A 23,623-nucleotide genomic window follows, 5' to 3' on the forward strand; every position below is an offset into this window, starting at 1 on the left:
CACTCATTCAAAATGCAAAACAGCCGCGCTGAGACGGAAAGGCGAGCATGGCCGCTTTCCCCGTGGGCAAAGGTGACACACGAAGAAGGAAAAAAAAGAAAAGAAACCACACATACACACACGTGCGTCACCTGAGTGTACCGTCGTGCACCACCACCACCACCACCTCTCTTCTCCCCCAACACACACACACACACACACACACACACACACACACACACACACGTTCCTGGAGATGTAGCCGACAGCAGAGTGAGCTGTTGACAGTGGCGTCGGCTGGGAGTGCAGGAAAAGACTCTAATCCCTGTCAGGGGATAGAGAACCACTCAAAGCAAAACAATTAAAATGCTAATTTCACTTCCTCCTCGCCGCTCGCCCTGCTAATGATTTAGCCGGGCGCGCGCAGGCGGGGAAGACTACACACACACGCGTGTGTGTGTGTGCGCGCGCGCGACTGCGACTGTTTTATGGCTCGCCTGCAAAGGTGACGGATTAGCGTTAAAACAGCGTGCGTGCGCACTTTGTTTAAACGCGGCGCTGACAGATTTGCTTGCGGATAAATCTGGGTTTGTTAATCGACAACGCGTGTGATCGCGATTGATCCTGAGCCCGCGTGCAAGACCTGCGCTGTCGAGGTGCCTGTCTTTCGATGCGGGGCAAAGATTTTCGCCTCAGCTGTCTTTCATGCTGTTTGTGGCCAACTGCCGTCGAAGTCGCGGAAGAGGAAGTTGGTCACTTTGCAGCGTGCTAAGCTAGTCCGGCGCTGACTCCCAAACTTCTCGCCGGTTTCCAAAGTGTCAGACTTGCACGTTCCCGGCCCGGGAACGTAAGACTCCGCCTCTTCGCCGGGTAACCTCTTTTTCTGTCGTTGCCTCCAGATGGGGAAACTGGACAACCGCAGCCTTTCTCTTAAATACCCAGTGTGGCCGCGCTTCAACTCCTTCGGCGACGCCGAGCTGGACGACAGCCACCTGTCCATCGTCACGCTGGAGGAGAAGCCCTTTGTCATCGTGGAGGACGTGGAGAGGCTCACGGGCACCTGCATGAGGAACTCCGTGCCCTGCAGGAAGCACGTCAAAGAGTAAGAACGCCTCCTCGTGCTCCTTCTACCATTGCGAGTTTAAGCCTGATTTAACAACACCAGCGTGGAAATGTGTCCTGTGCTTCCCAGAGACAAGAACGCTATTTTGTGCTCAAAAGTTCCCTCCAACAACGCGCAAGAAAACAGTCACTTAGGAAAAATAGAAAAAGAAAGTTTTCAGTTTAAATTGAAGTTAAATACACAACTTTCCAAGTTTCTCCGGGTTATGTGTGAGTGACTTGCATTACTCAAAAAAATCTGATTCTCTTAGGAGACTCATGTGAAAGCGAGTCAGGAAAAAGAATGAGATTTCCCACCACCGGTTCCTCTTATTTAGTCAAACAGGACGCGCAAACTTCATTTTTTTCTTATCCGGTACTAAAACTTGACTAAAGCCAATGCATTGAATTGGCTTCTGAAGACGCGTAGTGCTGCAAGTCAGCACGCACGCACGCACGCACACACGCAATCGCTCACTGAGATGCGCAAACTGGCCCGGTCGAATGCCAACAGGGTCCAAGAGATTTCCATCCACAATCACTGTGAAGTAGGGCGGAGGATAAAGCATCTCCAAGGAGGACCGTAGAAAAGGCGCATGCACAAGCTCCTGTATGTCCTCCGCCGCCACATGTCCACTTATCTCACAGGCCATTGCGTCCGAGTGCATCTTTCTCTCTCCCCTCTCCCACGGTGCAATCGGCACTCAAGCGTCCGCGGCCTCCATTTGTGAGGGCGAGAGGCTGAGATGGAGGGATGGGACGTGGGGATGTGGACGACCACCCATGCATGCAGAAACCTCGGAGCCACTCGCCCGGGCCCCCGGAGCCCGAACGACGAGCCGCGCTCGTACGCTAATATAGCCGCGCCGCTGTCTCCGGAGTCGCCCCTGGGGGCGCCGCAGTGCTTCTGTACATCCAGTTGGTCTGCCAAGTTGGCAAACGGCCTCGGCGGCATCGCCGCGGCTCTTCAAAATAAGGGCACGACGGTACGCGTGTGGCTGTGGCCGCCTTTGCTGCTGCTCGCGTTACACCCGTTCCCAAATTCTGATGCTGGAGAAATGCCAGAGGCGAAGCTTTAGCATTAGCCGCTCCACCGTTGCAACCGCTAAGGCGTGCAGGTGAATGTCCCCACTCACCACCACCTTTTCTTACTCCCCAGAAAAAAACTGCGCTAAAGTTCGCGTCCGCTTGTGCGACTTTTTCGTCAAACTTTTGACTTTGGTGCACAGCCCCCGAGCAGTCCTCTGCGATTGCGGTGGTGTAGAGTGGAGAGAGAGATTTTATTTTTTCTGAATTGTTTTTGTATTTCTATACTTTTCAGAAGCAGGGCACTGCTTGCATGTCCCCCAAAAATCCTCCTAAACTTAGTTGGTCAAGCTGTAATTGGGGAAATCAAAGGCCTGCATTGGGGAAATTTAACAACTTAACTGGAATTTAAATCCAAATTGAATGGAAACGCCCCGACTGCCTCATTTGGTTCTGTTAGACTGGATCAGTCCTTTTTTTTTTAAACTATCTTTTCAACATCACTGCAGTGTCAGTTAATTTATTGCTTGAAGGGATTCATGTTTACACTGCAGAAATTATATTTCCATATCAAACAAATGTTATTTGTTTTTTCCCACAATTCATTGGGCCTTCACGCGAGCCCACCACACCGTGTTAGCAACTCCTACAAATTTGCTGCAACAACTTCTTATTTTGTCCCTCATATTGGAACAATCGATATGAAATGACAAAGAAGTGCTGGAGTCGCCCGTGAAAGTCTTTATCTTCAATGAGCGAGGCAAGAAAAGGCAGTAATTCGTCTGCAGTTTGGGAATAAGCGAGGTCTTGTTGTCGTGTGATCCCTGTGTGTGTGTGTGTGTATGTGTGTGTGCGTGTGTGTGTGCGTGCGTGCAGCGAGGACGAATTTAGATGCAAATGAGCCTTTTTATTTCATTTCGGATCAGGCCCCCCGAACAGCTGCTGTGGATCTTATCTCCATCATAAGTGCCTCCTCGCACGAAAAGCCATTCGCAGCTGATCACTGATCGGCGTCGAGGATTTATTGTCTTTTTCGTTTTGTTTTTCTTCCCCCCCCCCAGTCCGTTGTTCGAAACGGTTACAAGTGAATTTGTCTCCAGAGAGATAATAGCTCTCGCCAATTCAAACTCGGGCTGGAGAATTGTTCCGAGGAAACTCTGAAGGTAGCTGCGGAGTCATGGCCGGCAGTGCGGGGGTGCGGGTGGGGTGGGGGGGTCTTTATTTATTTACTTATTGTTTGTTTCTTTCTTTCCGACAAAGTTGCTGTCCGGGCTCGTTGTTCACCTAAAGGACAGAGCTATCTTCTGCTGATTAGCACACATCTAAAAGTTAAATGAGAGCCCCAGGTGGCTCAACGAACGAGTGAGCGAACAGCGCCTGAACCTCCCTTGCTCTGGAATTCATGCGCACAGATGGTGCAAGGCCTGCAGATGCAGCGCCGCCGCCGCCGCCACCGCCGTCGCTACGCTCCTCCCCCTCCAGAGAGACACAAAAGACGGGGGGGAGGGAGGGGGACAAGTAGCCCGTTTCCTTCACTCCTCTGTTGGCACGCGGGCGAAAATTAAAGGTGGAAAAGTCGCTTTGGTGACGTGCCTTGTTTGTGAGGTGGACTCACCCGAAGCGCAGGGAGGGGAGGGGTGCTCAGTTCCATAGCCAACGTCTCCTGGGTCGTGCAGCGTTTATTCAAGTGTGGGACAGTGACACCTTTGTCCTATTTTCATTTAAGATGTTTGTTTTTCATCCTGGACTCAAGTGCAGCGGCCTCGCATGGTTAATTATCCAACAAGGGAGTTCCGACAGATCTCAAAGCAGCGTGGTTAGCCCCCCCCCCCATTTTAGCTCCCTGAAGCCAATCACCGATCATTGCGTCACTAAAGTGGTGCCGACCGAACCAGGCGGCTCACAATGCGTCTCTTTGTTGTCTCCGCAGCAACACAACTGAGGCTGGTGGGACGTACATCAAGAAGTGCTGCAAAGGCTTCTGCATCGACATTCTGAAAAAGATTGCAAAGTACGTGAGGTTCACCTATGACCTGTACCTGGTAACCAATGGCAAGCATGGCAAGAAGATCAACAATGTCTGGAATGGGATGGTGGGAGAGGTAGGACGAAGCCGTCACCGCTTGTTTGTGTGTTGTTGAATTTTTGTATCTGCTCGATGCCTAAATATATACACACTGTATTTACATCATTTTATATGAGCTAAAAAAAATAAACAACAACAGTGGGAATTCTCCGTTAAAAAAATTCAAATGTGGAAACTTTGCAACTCTTTTAAGAATTTTATCAGGAATAAGCCAAAACACTCGGCAGCGAATGATTCTTTCTGAGCAACCAAGTCGTTGGGAAGACTCCTCCGTGTCTTTGATTAGCAAATTTGACTTTAAGAGTTTATTTTAAGACTGTAAAATTTATGGCTTCTTTATGGATGTCTTTATCCATAACACTTCTACTCGCATCAATCTTCTTTTACGACGACTATGGCTCCCAAATTAAATACGTCGAATTAAAAATTCTGCTCAAGATTTAGACAAATTAGTGATCAACAGAAGCCCGAAATCCTCTCTAGTGCAGATCTGGCAGACGTTTTGCTAAATTGCCTTTTTATTTTTGTCGCTGCTGCTGGCTATTATTGTGACTGATGTTAATTTGTGCCGACCGTATGCAGATGATAACATGCGGACTTGGGAGGATTGTGACGTTTATTTATTTATTTATTTTTCTTATTTTCACACTCTAGTTGTAGGTTGTTTTCACACCTCATAGTCCAATTGACCCAGTACATTTTTTTTTTTTGTGGTTTGACCTGGTATACAGCACGTTTGACCTTTCGATAAAGGTTGACAGAACTCTTGAAAATGTCACGATCAAGCAGACCGCTCAGATTGATTTGCTGCTTCTAGCTTAGCCCGCTAGCTAAAGGTTGACGCTGTATTAGCCGCACGTCACCCCTGCGGTTAAGCAAAGCTCTGGAAAACCCCTTTTAATCAGCTGCAAGGCTCAAAGCCACTTCCTGTTTCCTCCATTTTCTTCTTCTGATGCAGCTACTATAGCAGTTGCTCCTTTCTGGCTTCCTCGCAGCTAAATAGAAGCTGATTGGCGGTAAAACCAGAGCAGTTTCAAGACTTTTATTCCAGGATGGATAAAATAGATTGTTGAGCTGAGATTTGGTGATCCTTCGATGAGGCTTTTATTTATATATGTATACTGTATACATATAAGTGTTTGTGTGTGTGATAATAAGAGAAATAGTCACACTAAATAAAACGTTGACTCAACCTCTCTTTTTTTTTTTTTTGTCGTCCCACTCACTTGCCCACCTTCCCTCCTCCTGCACCCGCCCACCGTCACTTCCTTCTCCGCCCTCCCTCCCTCCCTCTCCTTCCAGGTGGTCTATAAGAAAGCCGTCATGGCCGTCGGATCTCTGACGATCAATGAGGAGCGTTCTGAGGTCATCGATTTCTCCGTCCCGTTTGTGGAAACCGGGATCAGCGTCATGGTCTCTCGCAGCAACGGAACCGTCTCCCCGTCAGCCTTTCTAGGTGACTATCGGGCCGCCGAAGTACTGTCGAGCGGAAGAGGAAGCAACATCTTGTTCGCTTCCTCAGTGTGTATGCGCGCGTGTGTGTGCGCGTGTCAGTGCGGAATGATATTTGTTTTGCGGTCTGAGCGAGTCTTTATTTATTTATTTTTTATTTTCCTGGCTTCCCCAGGATACAGAACTGGCAACACGACTCAGTTGCGCAACACAGCTGTCAATACCTGCTGCCTCATAGAGGGGAATTAGCTCAACTGGGGCCTCCTGCTGCTACAGTGACTCTTACTTACCTGAGAGGGATTTAACCGCAGCGGTTTTCTTTAGCCGCCAATATCCCCGCCACGGCTGCTCGGTCACGTTCGCCTCCCATGCGCAGTGCCTCGGTGCTGACGTCCCAGATTCTGCACACGCACACACATCCATACACATGCTGAAATCCACTTAAGCACACTGAGCACGGGCGGCAGAAGAAGCCGATGCCAAAAAAACATAACACTTTTTCAATCCATGGCCCCCTAAACAGCGTTAGCTTCTGGCAGGGGACCCCGTTCCCATCCATTTTCAATACCCGCTTCTTCCCGGAGCTCAAAGTTTTGCTGGAGCCTCTCCCTGCTGTCATAGGACGAAGTCACCAGTTCATCGCGGGGCCTCATCTACACAAACAACCATTTGTACTCACACACACACACACCTACTGACAATTTAAAGTTTCCAATTGACCTCACATGCATGTTTTTGGACTGTGTGAGGAAGCCGGAGAACCCGGAGAGAACCTGCAATCTCCACACAGAAAGGCCCCAGGCCCGGAATCGAACCCACATCCTTCTTGCTGTGAGGCCGCAGCGCTAACCACCGCGCAACCAACCAAACATCAACTGTTAGATTTGTTTTTCTTACACTTATTTGCTTTTCCATGATTGCTACATTTCTTTAAAATTAGAATAGTATCAACTGACATGTTGATAATCTTTTTTTGACTGGCAATATTGACTGGATATATGACTGGATTATATTTAATGATGATTATTACACTTTAATTGGATTGCAAAAATAATTAAACTAATTTATATTGTTATACTATTTAGTTGCATTTTTTTTTATCTCTACGATTTTCTGATTTTCGAACCCCCACCCTAGTGCCCCGTGGCTGCCCTCCACTGCTCTAACACACGCATGCACTAAAACACACACATACACACACACACACACACTCACGCGGTCAGGTGCTGCGTTGGCGCGGTTGCAGCGTCTGCTAATGCCACCGGAGTGGCAATTATAAGGAGTTAGTAGGAAAACCTAGCGATGGACACTTGCCAGCATGCACACACACACACACACACACACACACACACACGGTTCACGGCCCTGTGCCAGCGGCGCTGTGCCCATACATTAGAGCCGGGGTTTAATCTCTGCAGCGGCGCCGTGAGCTGCGAGGGAGGACAGGAGTGCTGACGCCGTGCCACACGCCTCCTCGCGCTGTCAAACTGGAGGCTGGACCGTGTGAGGCGGTGGGAGGGAAGGAGGTGTAAAAAAAAAAAAAAAAAAAAAAAAAGTTTTTCGGAGGCCCCGTGCGCATTTGCAATGTGCTGCATTAAGAGTTGCTCTCAAAGTGCAGTTCTTTCTCACAGTGCAGTCGCCCGCATTAACCCACGCACTGCCTTCCAACCAGGCACTCTTCAGGTCAAAAGTGGACGTTTCACTAAGATGAGGCCATAGAAGATTTTTTTGCAGAAATGTTTTAACATATTGAGATTGTGCACAGTTCTAAAGATGTCTTTAATAAATTTGTCTTTAGACAAAGATGTCTTTGAAAAACTTCCCTCCGTGTGCGTGTGTGTCTGTGCGTGTGTGTTTTCTTAAGGGCCCTTATATGCTGGTGTGAATAATTCATGCCACAAAAACCATATTTTGTATGCTGACTGTGTTTATTTCAAGTCTTTGCTGTGTAATGGCCTTTATTCACTCTGTTCATGGCAACTGATCAAGCAAGCGGCCTCACTGTAGAATGAAAAGTGGAGTATTTCTCAATGCTAAATGTCTGCTCTCTTCTCTCCTCTCCTTCTCTCCTTCAGAGCCATTCAGTGCATCAGTGTGGGTGATGATGTTCGTCATGCTCCTACTGGTCACTGCAATGGCTGTCTTCATGTTTGAGTACATCAGTCCTCTCGGATTCAACAGGAACCTGGCGCAGGGGCGAGGTAAGCGCGATTCCGCTCTCGTTCGCTCGCTCGCTCGCTCTGTGCGTCGCTCCTTGTTTCTAAACCGCCTCTTCCCTCCGTTTCTGCCCACCTGCTCAGACCCTCACGGCCCCTCCTTCACCATGGGCAAGGCCGTGTGGCTGCTGTGGGGTCTGGTCTTCAACAACTCCGTGCCGGTGCAAAACCCGAAAGGAACCACCAGTAAGTTCATTGTGTCCGTGTGGGCCTTCTTCGCCGTCATCTTCCTGGCCTCCTACACTGCCAACCTGGCCGCCTTCATGATCCAGGAGGAATTTGTGGACCAAGTCACCGGGCTGTCCGACAACAAGGTTAGTCGCGACCAACCGGGTCTTGGGAAGACGCTGCTTTGCGGGCTCGGTGGGAGAGCACATTGGAAAGGGATGAAAGCCTGTCTACTCATCACGTGTTGGCGGGACGCCCTTCATGGCCATGCATGGACTGCTTCCTTTCTCATCCATCTGCAAAAGACCTCTCTGTTTGTCCCTGTTTTGATTCCCCATTTGGTCTCACATCTTTCTCACACCAGCTGTGATTTCAGGGTAAAAATCCCAAGGTCTGAGCGGCCGTAGATCCTGCCTCTTTCCCAGCGGACCTGCTCTCTGTGGGAACATGACCGTCTGTTTCCAGCGAAGGAGAACGAGCTTGATTCAGACGCAGTGGGTTTTATAAGGGCGATGCCACCTAGTGGACTGGAGGACTCTGTTGCCTAACGTTTAAGTCACGGTCTTTTAGATCCAATCCTCATGTTCTCTAAGCCAGCTAAAATCTGAGCTGCGATACTTGAAAAAGAAACGAGCAGAACTTAAGAGCCGCCTGGTTGCATTTGTATCTTTAAAGAAGCGGCGGAAATTTTGTGAGACGCGTCGGAATAAATAAACAGGAGGTCTTTGCACCTTTAGATCTAAAAAGGGGCTGAGGTGCTTCAGGAAATTGGAACGCCGACGCAAATATCTCTGTAACGATTGAATCACCTGTCAGCCACTGCAGCGAATGATGGATGTGACGGGCGAATGACGGGCATTGAAACGAGATTCTATATTTTGTGATAAATGCACAGATAACCACGCACGCACGCACACACACACACACACACACACACACACACATACACACACACACACACACACACCAGAGGGAAGAAAACATCAGTGCAAGGAATATCAAGTTCTACATAATGTGCCCTTGCAGGAGAAAAGGTGGACGAGCTGCGAGATGAAAGGAAAAGGTCGAGCCCCAGAAATAACCCCCAAAAAAAAGAAGAAGAAAAAGAAGCAAAAGGGTAGAGAGTTCCCAGGGAGAGGGAGAGTGAGCGGGACGGGCTCCCGAAGAGGCACGTGGGGCTGCGGTTGGGGGGGGTGGGGGTTGACAACATGCAGAAGGAGTCGAGGGGGGAGGTAAGGGGGAGGAGGAGGAGGCGGGACACTGGCAGGAGGGCGACTCGGGAATAGCAAGAGGCCAAGACGCTCAAGATGGCACAAGACAACGGGCGGACAGATATGGGCCAGGCTGACGGCCAGAAAGGTAGGAGAAAGGCGGCGGGGGTGGGGGGTGGGTTCTGGGTGGAGGGTGGAGGGTCTGCGGGTTGGTGGAGGGTGGGGGGGGGTGTCCGGGGAAAATGCAATCTCCCGGACTGATACGCTGAGCCAGGGCGGCGGACGTCGAGTTATCCTGCCAAATGATGGAGAAAAGTACTGAAAGAGATGCCGGAGGGTTGTTTTTTTTTTTTTTTTATTCCTTTCTCCTTTAACACGGCCTGATTTTTGCCCCCTTCCGTCAGCCCCTGGTGATATAGCTGCTGTGAAAAAGTAATAATAATGAAACAAAAGCCATGAAGTGTCAAGATCTGCTGGTTGACATTTTGGGGCGGGAAAAAAAAACAAAAACACTTGCCTGCTTAAACACCCAGTGGGATCTGGGGGCAGCTTGACATCTCATTTAAGCCCCCCTCCGTAAGACAAACGCTCTTAATAATGAATGAGCCGCTCACTGATCCAATGTTTTAAAGGCTCGGTGAGTCACATGGAAAGGGGAACAATGGCACCCTGAAAAAAACATCACAAAATACGTTTTTTTTTCTTCCAGAAAGTCAAAATTAAAAAAAAAAAATGTCTTCTCTTTTGCTAATGACAGCGTCTGTAGTTTAAACGGTGGGCATCTGCGCTAGCGAGGAGGCTGTCCGCAGCAGCCCAGACCGCGCACCGTTTGGGCTTTTTGTCATTTTTACAATGAGATTACAGCTGCTATCGGAAAGACCATCAGACAGCAGATTCACCTTCATGTCATCGTTTGTGACGAGCATTTCTTCCCATCTCTATCTCAACACACACGCACACACTGGCCCCTGTACGCTGACACAACAGAACTAAAATGTAACAAAACTAAAAAAAAAAAAAAGAAAGAAAACATGGAAAATTGAGCCGTTGTTCAACTTCTTCAATTTTAACTGAAAACTTGACATTCACCAAAAAGAAAACCAAACTCCTGTGCCACCTCCCCCCTGAAGGAACAGTTCAAGCAGAAGGAAGCTGTAGGCATAAGACTTCCATTGTGTTTGTGAGTCACTGTTTTACACCGGCACCCGGAAATAACAAACCTTAGTGAAATAACAAAAATGCATTCAGACAAAGTTGAATATGAAACAGGATCCACCAGTGACTTGTGGCAGCGCACAGTGGCAAGTCAGGGAGAACAAAAAGCAGGAGGAGGAGCATTGAAGTCTGGAGTACAGGGATCCCAACACACACACACACACACACACACACACACACACACGAGCGCAGGCGCACACACGCACACACAAAAGGGTGTCCTTTGCTTATATAACAGCAGAACTTGCATAATAAGGAGATGGAGTTGGGCGCATGAGAGGAGCAAAAAAAAAAAAAAAGATATGAGGCAAAACAAGAGAGCCGGAGAAACGGAATATTACAGCTTATTCAAGCAATGTCACACCGTAGGTTGTTCCTGCCGCACTGAACAACAGTCGCGGCTGTGATGTGACGCGGACGACGGCGTCACGAGGCACATAAAACCTCGGGGGGGGGGGGTGCTGGTGCTTTACAACGGCCTCTCCAAACATTTATTTTCTGAACAGACGCAGTTCCGCAACCGGCCTGGACGTCAAACCGCTCCGGCCAGTTTGCCGCCGCGGTTGTCAGCATGACAGGCTCCTTACACTTCCCCACGTCTCCCAGGTGAAGTCTCATCTGAGAGGACGGCGTGAAGGCCAACTGATCCCCACACTCGGTCCGATTGGTCTCGTTTGTCAAAACGCCGAGTATATTGGCACAAAAACAAGCACGTGTGACAGGCAAAGACGTTAATTGGCTCTTCCGGCTCCTCCTCAGTCGGCTTGTCCTCGTCCTGGTCTCACAGTTATTCCCATCGATTTGATTGAAAAAGGATTTGAAGCGGTAATAAAAGTGTTCTTGATTCCAGAACCAGCTTAAGTAACAACCACATAAACGCGAAAGTAAGATTATACATGAAATCATCAATCCTGGCATCGTGTGCATCACAATAAGTGTCCGTGTGCAGCACAATAGCGGAATCAATGTTTAGCAAAAATAAACAGAGCTTTAATTCGGGGAAAGTTGTAATGAGATAATTATTTAATTTTCAATTATTTGGTCAATGAATCGTTTCAGCTCTAATTCACATGCAGACATAAGCCATCTCTCTGTCCAGGTTTTGCTGGTTGCGAAACCCCCCTCTGCTGATCACAGTGCAGCAGAAAAATGTAGTCCGAGCCTTCGTACGTAGTTGAACCGGCATCCCTCCAGCGCCGCGGTCGCGCACGCGGCGTCCCGGCCCGTCGCTGCGCCGCGAGAAATTCCCGAGTGAGGGAGGAGCAGAGCGGGAGAGGAGAGGAGAGGAGAGGAGATAAACAATAGGATGGCGTGGGAATGCAAGCGCCTCCTCCGGGCTATCGAGCGCCTCTGACGCTGACACACACAGGCTGTGTGTGACATCACGGCCGGCGCGCGCACTTTCCAAACGCGGCCTCAGCCTGACCCGCTTACACAATAGCGGCGCACGCGTGCGGGCCGCGCGCTCACAAAAACACATCCGCATGCGAGCAGTCTGCCCCGCTCGCTTTGATGGAACTGGTTCACATTAACATTTCATATCTGGCAGTCAAACACACACACTGTGTTTGCAGATGTTAAGCAGACGTGGACGGATTGCGCTTCCTATCAATGTGCATTCAATTAAAAATAATCTTTTCTCCCTCCCTGTGTAAGGCGTGTGCCGTTTCCTTATGCTTTCAGGGCTGCGCCGCACAGATTATTGATAGGGCTTCTTTTTTTTTTTTTTTTTCTGCGACTGCGGCGCTTCAGTGCACACTGTCATAAAACGCCGGCCTGCACTGCAAACAGTTTGCACAGTGAAGAGCATTGAGGTTTGCTGGTGAGATGACTGTGAAGAGATGGATGATTTAAAAACAACAAAAGCAACTAAACCAATTGTATCAGCATCATTTGGAAAGATTTATAGATCAATATAGCCGCGGTTGCCTGTCTGACAACCTTCAAGGAGAACAGCCTCTGTCGCTGCGTTTCCATTGCGGTTTTTTCGCAAAGCAAAAGCGATATTTCTAAAATTTCGACAAAGTACATTTGCGATTTGCAGGTGTTTCCATTGAATAGTGTGAAGCGCCTAAGCTGTAATTCTCGTGAAATCTCTTCCCCGGGAGACCCCACTTTGAGGAGGACGGAGGTATAAAACATTTTGCGCTTTGGAGCAGCTAATTCAAGTGATCTGGTCACGTGACCGTCACTTCCCTTGTGTAAATGCAAAAAAAAAACCTTTCCATTACACCTCTATATCAATACGTCGGAAAAAAACAACTCATGAGAGTGTAAAAACCTTTTACGCTTCGTTTTTCGAAGGTTAGGTGTTTCCATTACCAGTTTTTTATTGCGATATATCGATTTTGCATAATTCTAGCAACCCTTTCAGCCTTGATGTTAAGAAGCTAGTAGAAAGCTGGCTTCAGCTAGCTAAAAGCTAGCTGCTAGTTGTTTGTTTTTTTGTTGTTGTTTTTTCTTCCCAAGTTCTCGTAATGGACAGGCGTGTTCCTACAACATGGTGCTCGGCAGGAAACCAAGGTTGTACCAGCCCGTACCAGTCCAGAGAATCACACTGTCAGTCAATCTCAAGCAAATTTCAAGCTAGCTTTTGAAAAATGGAACCCTGTTCCATTAAAATATTTGACCAGCCAAATTTCGTAAGACGGAGAAGCACAGCTTAACAAGGCTTAACAAACAAAAATACGGGGAAAAGAATGAAGAGAAGATTTCAGGAATTGCTAATCTACGTGACCCGCATGTTTGCCACGTCTTGAGTTGATTCGACAAACCTCTTTCCTTCCAAAATTTTGCGGCATCAACTGTGATTCAAAAACAAAAGACAAGCGTACAAACTTAATTAGGAATTGGGGGAAGTAGTTTTCATGACACAATTTTAACAGCACTAATACGTTATAGTACGAATGCTCTTTAAAAGCCGCTAAGCGGTGGTGGTGCTGTTCCCCCTGTTACAAGTCGCTACGTCATCCAAAGGGATTCTTAAACCGTAGCTCTAAGGTAGAAAAGCCACACGGCCCACTGTTGAAACGAGGTGCAACCCTGTCAGTCGACACATCTATGAAAGGGCTCCTCGCGGACGCGCACGTGTGCGGGGGGGGGGGCGGCACAGCCGTCCGTCTCACTCCACGAGCTCCTTAAAGTGTTGAGAGCGCGCTGCATAATTAACGTGGCCGCCAACCGCGCTCGGAATTCAGCGCGCTTCTCGCTCGCCGTCGTCCTCCGAGTCGACGTCCTCGCTTTGTCCCCGTCTCCGCTTTAACTTGTCCCTGTCCTCTCTCGTCTCGTCCTTGTCCCTCCACACCTCAGTTCCAGAACCCTTACGCTTACTCGCCCCCTTTCCGCTTCGGGACTGTCCCGAATGGCTCCACGGAGAGAAACATCCGCAAGAACTACCCGGCCATGCACCAGTACATGGTGAAGTACCATCAGACCGGAGTCGTGGACGCTCTCGTCAGCCTCAAAACAGGGTAACTCACGCAGCTTCCCTTCTCTTCTAGTGTGTGTGTGTGTGTGTGTCATCACGTGAGCTTGTGCGCGCGCTCGCTTGTGTTTTCGCCGGCGAATCTGACAGCTCCTCCGAGACCTGGGATGAATGGGCTTCTTCATTGGGAGCAGCAAGAGCTATTTTTAGCGCTGGCCTCTGTGGCGGCGGCGGCGGCGGCTGCAGAAGTGAATTGATGGCAAAAGATTTGAGGGAGCGCGTACAAAAAAAAAGAAAGAATCAAAGAAAAAAACTCAATCTGGGCTCCCCTCAGTCCGCAGGTCAGCCGTTTGAGAGCGCGCGCGGGATCGGATTTGTGCGCGAGAGAGCGTAACAGATGACTTGACGCAAGGAGGAATGTGATTGTGTAACTAAATTTGACCCGGCAAGAGGGACTCTGTCGTTTGTAACCATCAAAGCCGCTCTCTTGCCCGGGCCCGCGTTCCCTCGAGCGCGACGCCGAGGCCAGTTTTTTTGGGGAGGAAATTGAGGAATTCATAGAATCTCACGTGTCTGGATTCGAGTGTTGAATTACAGGATGCAAATCATAATGATTTAAAGGAGGCAACAACAAAAAGAAAAATATTGCCATGCATGTGGACATGAAATGACTCTGAATATGTTTTATGTTTCAGATTGTTTTTTTTTTTTTGTTTTTTTATCATTCCAACACCTCAGGATGTTTTTGTTTTTTCTAATTATTTCAATTAGAAATGTTAAATTGAATGATATCATGAAAAAAAAATCAATAACTAAAACTATTGCAGTTGGATTTGCAGTCTTTAGGGCATGCAAATATTTAATTATACTCAATGGTCTGATTTCTCTCCCAAAAGATATGATGTGAATTCCAAACTTGCCGTTGTTTAATCTTTAATCGCAGTACGAGGTGCCTCTGAAGGAACTGCGGAGGAAATTGGTCCCTTTCAGCAAAAGCCGAAGCCACCAGCGAACACGCAGACGGCCTCCGTCATATGAATTTCTAAGGACTGGGATAAACTGTGCGGATAAAGAATAGAAAGCCCTTTGAAAACAGGAAGCCGTCCTCCAAAAGGTGGAGCTAATCGTTGAGACAGCTTTGTGTTTGGTGCAGCTATTAGACAGAAGGGAGGGACGTCCACCTTGGAACCCAGTGTGACTCACTGCGGATGGTGCAGCTCCTTAGAACTGGTTTGTGTTGGGTGATAATAATCATCCGAAAAGTAATAATAATCACGACGATGCAGACATCTCCCGGTGCACTCAGACGTTTTAATAAGCAAATGTGAAAAGAGGGAGAAGCAGGAAATGAGATGGACAGGGACACTCATTAAACCGTCGCATGGGAGCGGAGTGGGGGGAAAGTGGGAGAGGGGCTCGGGGTAAGAAGGCCAAGAGCCAAAGGAGCTGATTGGAGGAAACCAAGGAAGGGAAGGGCGCGGGGAAGGAGGAGAGCGCCAGGAGACCGGAGGAGAAGGCGGCTGGTAATGGAATAAGAAATGGAGGGCAGCGGAAGAAGGGAAGATGAAGGGGAAGAGAGGGGAGGAGTGGGGGGGAAGGGACTCGCAGGCATCACGGGTAAGGAGGCGGAGCGGTGGGGGCAACCTGAAGGACGAACGGTGGCCGAGGTGAGGCCAGTCACTCCCGATTGGTCAGCGACCGCGGGGGCGGGAACCAATCGGCTTTGGAAAGGGTTAATGATGAAGAGGAGGAGGAGGAGGAGGATGCAGATGCAGATGCCCGCAACAAATATGAGATTAATTCATGATTCATGTCTGTTTCTTTAAAAAAAACAAAAAAAAAACCTATGCAGCCGTCGTGTCTTTCTGCTTCATTCCGTCTCATCCATAAATCATCAGTAAACTGGAACACGAGCATGTAAAGACGGCGTAAACCACTCCGCCGTCTCTAAAGCTCTCAGCCGCCCCTGCCCGCATCACTGCCGCTGAAATAAAGCGAACGGGAACTGGAGGGGGAAAAAAAAAACAAGCGCAAAGATGCTTAAATCGAGCCAAGTGATGCAGCTCGGGACGCACGCACGCACGCGCGCACACACACACGCACAGCTGCAGGTGTGTGCAGCCGCTAATGCTCTCATTGATAATTCTATTCGGCGGTATTAGCAGATGAGCAACAGTGGCGCCGTTCAGATGTTGGAGTCTCGATGGCTGGATTAGCTGTGATCGCACATAATGCCGCCAAGGCTTTACAAGCCAAATCTGTTGGAGCCACCCGAACCGGAGAACCCCACCCGCGCGGGATGGTTGCGTTGGGGTGGGGTGGGGTGGGGTGGGGGGGGAGCCGGGATTCGCGCGTCTAAATAATTGCGCTATATTTAGCGCGCGCAGACGCGGGAAGTGCGGGAATTCGATCACAAGAAGGTTTCTCCGCGGCTGAAATCTGCAACGGTTCTGTCAACGTGCGACTTTTGAATTGAAAATTGAAGGCCCCCATATTACACAATTAATTTTCTTTTTTTTTGTTTTGTTTTTTACCTCTAAAGGTTCAAATGCATTTTAGGTGCATTGTGGAATTTCATCCCAAAGCCAAATATCCCAAACTTCCACCCCTTGTCATGTCAGGGACCTTTCAAGGGGTCTTATTGTGAAAGACTTTTAGCACAGTTGAACTAATTGTTCATTCATTATGTCTTCTAGTTTCAAATGATATTCCAGTATTCTTTCATCACAGACATGTTTTTGGTTGTCATTTACCTGACATGTTTCGGCGAGTGTGACGCGTCTTTATCAGCTGATGGTTGCGCCTTCAGGACTATCAGCTGTTCCTTAAGGCGTGACTGGCATGCCAACTGACATGCTAGGTATAAAAAAATTATTATGCAATTCTAAATGGGCTCGATCTTTTTTTTTTTCTGTTACTGCGCTTAAACAAATTGCTTCTGATTTCGCTCGACTTCCTCCTTCACAAGTTGAGCTGACACACTTGTTTTGTGTGGCCTGCGCAGCTCAAAGCAGGAGTTTATTGTTGGAAGTCGACCACCAAAATGAATTTAATTAATTAAATCATAATGGGGCCCCTTTCGCGGTTTGACTTCCTGTCCGAAGCTCCTCCACTGCCCAAGACATGGGTGTTTGTATTTGGGCTGAACACGCAACACGCTCGGCAGTTCAACAGGTTTCCACAGGAGACGGTGGAATCGGCGCCCTGCAGGGCTGTAAAAACCAGATTTGGACTCGCACCTGCCTGCCACCGCGTCCCCATTCCGAGGTGTTTTGACGGAAAGTGGCGAGGAAGATCAGCGCCGCTAAGTTTCTTTACGCCTCGCCCCCACCGCCCCCCGAGACGGATGTGCCCTGGCAAGACCGTCTCTCTGAGCCATTAGAGGCGCCGTGCTGCGCCTTGCCGCGCGCAGGTTGCTAGCGCGTGCGCTCCCGCGCCAGCCGGCGACGGGGTTAAGCTAATTACACAGCCGAACTGTCGGCTGGGAGCCTCCGTCAGAGGGCCGCAATCTGACATTCGGCAAATGCCAGCCAGTCAGCGCCTTGTGTATGTGTGCGCGCGCTCGGGTGTGTGTGTGTTCTCCTGCAAAGAGTGCGCGACTGACAGAGGGGGTGAGCGCAGCTAAGTGATGCTATCAGTTCCGCTGAAAATGTCAGCCGGAGTCTGGAATCGGTTCGCTGGGACGTGCCGCTTTGCAACTTTTTCTACCCAGGTTGTTATGTGGGTGTTTGTATGTGTGTGTGAGTGTGTGTGTGTGTGTGTGTGTGTGTATGTGAGTGTGTGTGTGTGGAGAGAGAGGAGAACATATCTCGATGCATCCGAAAGTTTTGCCCCGGTCGTCCGTTTGCCTTCGAGGTCCCATCAGCAGTGGGGCGTGATGTATCGAGCTGTGTTGTGTCCTCTCTCTTTCTGTGTGTGTGTGTGTGTGTGTGTGTGTGTGTGTGTGTGTGTGTGTGTGCGTGTGTGCGTGTGTGTGTGGTCCTGTCCCAGTATCGGAGATGATTTGCCACTACGGGGATTGATCAGCAGGTGGCGCGTTGCGAGAAATAAGCCCCCTTCTTCTGATTCAATCCCGCCACTTCCTGTGCATCCTTTGAAGAAATTCTCACGCTTTGCTCCTTTTTTTTTTCTGTTTTTTTTTTTTTTTTTTTTTTTCTCCTCCTCTCCAATTGGCAGAAAACTGGACGCTTTCATCTACGACGCCGCAGTGCTGAACTACATGGCCGGCAGAGACGAGGGCTGCAAGCTGGTGACCATCGGCAGCGGGTGAGCGGATCCGCACGAGTGCAGTCCAGTTGGAGAAATGCTTGTTTTGCAGCGGCTGATTGGCCCGAGAAAATATTTCTGGGGTTCCCAAACTAAAATTGTACCAGAAGTGCGAATAAACAATGTGACAGAAATCAAGGCAGCGTTGAGACTTTAAAGGGCAAACATGATGCTGAGAAGTTGATCAGAAGAGGGTTTTGCAGTCACACGTTGAGCTAAAAAGTGAGTCTTCATTTGGGAACATGTTAGTCATAAGACTGTGCTTCTATGCAGGTTTTTTCCTTGCATAGCAAGTAAAACACAAACGGGGAAAGCCTTTGGAAGAAAATGCACATCCATATGCTCACAAACTCTTGTGGTTGAAGTTCTTCTGAATCTGAACTCTGGACTAAAAACAAGACGACTTGCCAAAAAACAGGAACAGATTCCAATCGGCTCAACGTCTCCCAGAAATGCAGGCTCAAAATGTGTGACGCAAGCATTTCGCTGCGTGCGTTGAAGCGACGCAAGCGTTCCGTTCACCGCGAGCGACTCAGTTTTGAAAATGCCTCGGTGTTTTTAATTAAAATGGAACGGGAACAAAAGAGTCCTTCCGCTTTGTGGTGCTAAGATAAACAGTGTCGCTGTTAACTGTTTCGTCTTGTTTGTGTGTCTGCGTGTGTGCCTGCGTGCGCTCAGGTACATCTTTGCCACCACCGGCTACGGCATCGCTCTGCAGAAGGGCTCCTACTGGAAACGACAGGTGGACCTGGCCATCCTGGCCATCATCGGCGACGGTGAGGGGCCGGAGCGCTCCGGCGGGAACGCGTGACAATTTCCGGGCGGGGGAGGGGTTGAAGGTTGCAGCGTCCCTTACTGGCTTTGTAATACATTCCCGAACACGCACACACACACACACACACACAGACAGCTAGCCTGACAGTACAAAGGGAAGGTAGTGATGTATAAATAGCCCTTTGATGTTATTCTGGACACAAAAGGCTGCTCTAAACACAGGGCACAGTGTGTTAGATATTATAATGCATTCTTCTCTGCCAGCACCAGATCTCTCTGGGTGTGTGTGTGTGTGTGTGTTTGTTGTTTGTTTGTGCGCACACACACGCCTTGGCATTACCATATCTGAGTTGCCACATTCCTTTATTACGGTAAGCTGGTCGAGTTCACACGTAAACAGTTTCCCCCGGCCGGAAAACAGAGAGAGAGAGAGAAGAGGAAGGCCCGGCTTTTCATTTACATCTTACAGAGCGCGCGGACGGCGTTCGCCGTTCGCAGCCACTCGCGCTAACTCCCTCTCCGGTTGATTAAAACCACGTGTCGGTGCCATAATAATGATCCACTCTAAATTAAACATACAAGGCCGCGGAGAGGGATTTTTTTTTTTCCAATCGTAGACAATAATAATATACTATAATAAAATATATAAAAATGATGTCCACATATGAGATATTACATATTTCATACATATTTATACACATGCATATTTTGCAAAATTCAACTTCCATAATGAACACTTGGACGTTTGGATTGGGAGTAGCCATCTGAGCTCCTGGGTGGGTTGTCTGCCATCTTGAACCTAACATGTGCATGCACTTCACCTCCCCAAAAGGGGAAACTTCCACCAGTAAGGTGGCAGTTTAATGTTCTCGTAAGTGGACACCAGGCCCTCATAGACCAAAGTTTAATATTGTGGTCTGGACAACCCAAAATGTGATGTCCACGCATGTGGACGCCGGGTCCTAGGAGGTTGAAAACCACACGAGAAAACACCTTAAAAGCATACTGAAGAAGCTGCTGTTGCATGAGACATGTATGATCTTTTCACAATAAAACAAATTCACACTCAAGATCTCTTGTGCGTGCCAGCAGGAAGCTTCAACCTGTTGCTAACTGGCTCAACGGGCAGAATAATCACCTGGGTGGTCTGATATCTATTCATCATGGATACATTTGACCAAACTGTATCACCAAAATGCCGTCTCAGAGCTGGATTCGTGAAGTTATCACCAAACGGATTTGCCAGACCTTTCACCCGGCGCGTCAAGTTACATAAACAGTGAAATAAAACAGAAAGGCAGGTAGTTGCGGCAGCGCGAGGTCAGCGGCAAACCGCTCGACAAGCGGGGGAGCTTCTGTCGGTGGGGGCAGGTCTTTGATAGATGGAGGTGACTCCGTGCCTTGGCGGGTGTTGCTTTATCAGATCGCCACAATGTGGTGGGTGGGCTCGCGGCTCTCGCGAACGCAGCGAGAGAGCAGAGCCGGCGTGTGCAGAAGAAGGAAGCGAGGAGCGAAAGCAAAGTGACAGAGAAGTGTGCGCAAATTTTGTATACTGCACTAGTATCAAACTGGTAACTGCTGGATAGAGCTACCATGCTCCCATCTGCAAACTACTATTTTTTTTGTTTCGAAAATTGTTCCTTGACAGTGGTCTTATATAGCATCACAGCCCACGAAAGCACCACTAAAGAACCACTGAGGTGCTTTGTAGCATTTTTTTTTTTTTTTCTGTGCATGATGGTAATTTTAAGCAGGCATTAACATTGTGGTGTGTGTGTGTTTGGTTATGTGTGGTTCTTCTTCAGCTCTCTAATTGGCCATTGTGTAAGTAGCAGCCAAGGAAGAAGAGGCAGCTTAAAAAAAAAAAATCCTCTAAGTGCTAAAATTACATAATTCGCCCCAAAAGATAAGTGCACTGCACAATACATTCACTGCATTCAAGTGTAATGCACCAATAAACGTGCGCGATTAGGGACAAAGACGTAACCCCCAAGGGGTTAACGACGCCTCAGCCGAGCGCGCACCCTTCGCCAGACGTGCGGCCGCGCACCACCACGGATATTTGTCTCTCCTCGCGAGCAGCCCCAACTTATCCGGGCCTGAATGACACAGATTGGATTAGCCATGCGCCAAATGTCACAGAGAAGGCCAGGAGAGGGTTGGAGGACGAGACAGAGTGACGAATGCGTGGGAGCAGGGTCTTCGGTGCCTTCGACCTCATTTAATTAGCGCTCGCTTTGCCCTGTGCAGTCACATGCTACTTTGTGAGACTCAAATATCAGCGTTATAAGTTTTTTTTTTTTTTTTAAACCAAGGGAAAGAAAAAGTTATAAATACTTATTTTTGTTAAAGTGTAAACTAGTCATTCAAACTGACAGAAATTTAAAAAAAAAGAAAGAAAAGAAAATCAATTTGGGACACTTTTGTCAGCATGAATCAAAAATCAAACTTATCAAAGTGTTGGACAAGGACACGCGCTACGCTGATTCATAATTTTCACATGACAAAAAAACATTTCAAATGTGGTTGTGAATCTTTTGCAGGCCGTGCTAATTATTTTGTGAGAGGAAAAAAAAAGACAAGAAAAATTTTTTTTTCTTTCTTTCTTTCTTTTCCAACCACCATTACTTTGCTGATGACATTGTTGAACCAGATTTCATTTAACACCAATTAAAAACAGCTCTTGGATAAAGTGCGTCCATTGCTGTCTTACAAAATGCAAAATCACAACGAAAACAAACCTCCTGAACCACACACGCGCTTCTCGTTGACCTGTCCAGGTGAGATGGAGGAACTGGAGGCCCAGTGGCTGACGGGCATTTGTCACAATGAGAAGAACGAGGTGATGTCCAGTCAGCTGGACGTGGACAACATGGCCGGGGTCTTCTACATGCTGGCCACTGCCATGGGCCTCTCCCTCATCACCTTTGTGTCCGAGCACCTCTTCTACTGGAGGCTCAGATACTGCTTCACTGGGGTCTGTACTGGCCAGCCAGGTCTCCTTTTCTCCATCAGTCGGGTAAGGACCACTTTGTTGTGTTTGGAGGGCTGCCATGCTTTTGTGTCCGCCTGCATGTTAAACAAGCGCCTTTTCGCTTCCTCTGTGGCTGGGAAGTGGAACAAAGGGGTGAGGGTGGTGGTGGGTTGAAATAAAAAAAAAAAATGTACATACGGTAAGTGTGTTTGAAGCTGTGTGGAAATTGGAAAAAGATGATCTGAGGTAAAGAGCACTTTTGTTTATGGTCGTAAGGTGAAGCTAGCGCGGCGACCGCGTTGAGTGCCGGCGCTCTACTGTGGTCAGATAAGCCTGCCGCACTTCTCTTTTCTGCCAGCGGAGGGAGAGAGGAAAGAAAACGCGCGCTGAAACACACACGCACGCGCGCACACACGCACACACGTGCAGCCGAAAGGAGACGAGCGCCGCAAAACAAAGACGCCAAGTGCAACAAGGGTAAAGCAGGGAGCACTGCGCTGTGGAAGATGAGAGGCAGAGGATGAGGAACGGAGATGGGAGGAGGCGTCACGAGGCAGACCTGAATATAAACAAAAAGCAGAGGCCTTGCCTGCTGCACGTTTATTTGGGTTGAAAATATCGCCGCGTTCCGAGCTAAATCAATCCGTTCCCCTCCGTTCTGAGAAAAGGTCAGTGTTTTGTTTAGTTTTTTTTCCTCTCCGCTGCGTTCGGAAGACGTGGACATGAATCCCTAAAAGCACTGCGGTGGCTGCACCTCTGTAAACTAGCTATCCAAATTAAGATAACAGTATAATAAGAAGGGGAATAATGGGTAAGTGTGAAAAAAATGTTCAGAAGCATTCTGAAAAGTCACTTCGGGCGTATTACATCCATAGCCAATATATGATTACTTGTGAAATCATTTCTCCCCCCCTTTTTTTTTAGGAATGTGCCTCAAAAGAAGGACTAAATTGGGCACATGGGGGGGAGAAATAAAAAGCCTGATGCATCTCCTCCTTCAACCATGAAATGAAAGTGAAGGAAAGAGTATGCAATCGCACCAAAGTGCATATAGAAGTCTGAAAATATATTCCATTCAATTGAACAGTAATTTAAACTTTTTTTTTTATTATTTGAATTACCATAAGATGCTGCTATTTCAAGCTTTTGTTTTAACAATGGGTTTATATGAAAGGTTTTGCAATTGGTACAATGGTAACCCTGCAAATGACAATCAGCCTGGCGTCCTCTCTTTAATGTTGATGTGTCACCCTTTACCAGAAGAGCACAGTGTGTTTCATTAACGCAAGTGACAAAAAGAAATTGCAAAATGATTCTCTATCTCCTATCTTCTCAATTCAGCTTTTTATTCAGGAATCAGGAATTTTGTGTCTTTGCGTTGGATTGTTCTTTTGTATGATGGACCAGACCCGAAATGGTGCAACAACAACCTGTTTGGTGTGTCGACGACACATAAACTTACAAATTTCAGTTGGCAAATTTGCTTATAACTTTTACAATATACTCCACCAGCATGGTACATGTTGATATTGGGTGCAGTGCAAAATAATCTCCTGGCGTTACATCTGAGTAATGAGTGCTTTGTTTCTCTTCATTCTCCTTCAATTCATCATTATGATTTATTCACACTCTTTCTCTCCTTCCCTTCCCATGCCTCTTTCCCTCTCCTGTTTTCCTCTCACCTTCCTTTTTTTGATTAAACCTTTCCACCATGTCACATCACCCATGTCA

General features: G+C 48.1%; 1 protein-coding gene across 2 annotated transcripts in view; it reads left to right on the plus strand.

Annotated features, from left to right (window-relative positions):
• grin2aa (glutamate receptor, ionotropic, N-methyl D-aspartate 2A, a) overlaps positions 1–23,623 on the plus strand; it is a 129,716-nt gene that overhangs the window by 100,077 nt on the left and 6,016 nt on the right. For both annotated transcript variants that reach the window (XM_076023870.1, XM_076023869.1), the window contains exons 6-14: positions 879–1,081; positions 4,037–4,208; positions 5,495–5,648; positions 7,720–7,845; positions 7,945–8,174; positions 13,764–13,924; positions 18,055–18,144; positions 18,823–18,920; positions 21,699–21,937. In XM_076023870.1, coding sequence (XP_075879985.1) covers positions 879–1,081; positions 4,037–4,208; positions 5,495–5,648; positions 7,720–7,845; positions 7,945–8,174; positions 13,764–13,924; positions 18,055–18,144; positions 18,823–18,920; positions 21,699–21,937 — 1,473 coding nt within the window. The remainder of the gene's footprint in view (positions 1–878; positions 1,082–4,036; positions 4,209–5,494; positions 5,649–7,719; positions 7,846–7,944; positions 8,175–13,763; positions 13,925–18,054; positions 18,145–18,822; positions 18,921–21,698; positions 21,938–23,623) is intronic.

Source organism: Nelusetta ayraudi, unplaced genomic scaffold (genome assembly GCF_046127955.1).
Source record: "Nelusetta ayraudi isolate G7.1 ecotype Tasmania unplaced genomic scaffold, CSIRO-AGI_Nayr_v1 ptg000016l, whole genome shotgun sequence".
NCBI classification, from domain to species: Eukaryota; Metazoa; Chordata; class Actinopteri; order Tetraodontiformes; family Monacanthidae; genus Nelusetta; species Nelusetta ayraudi.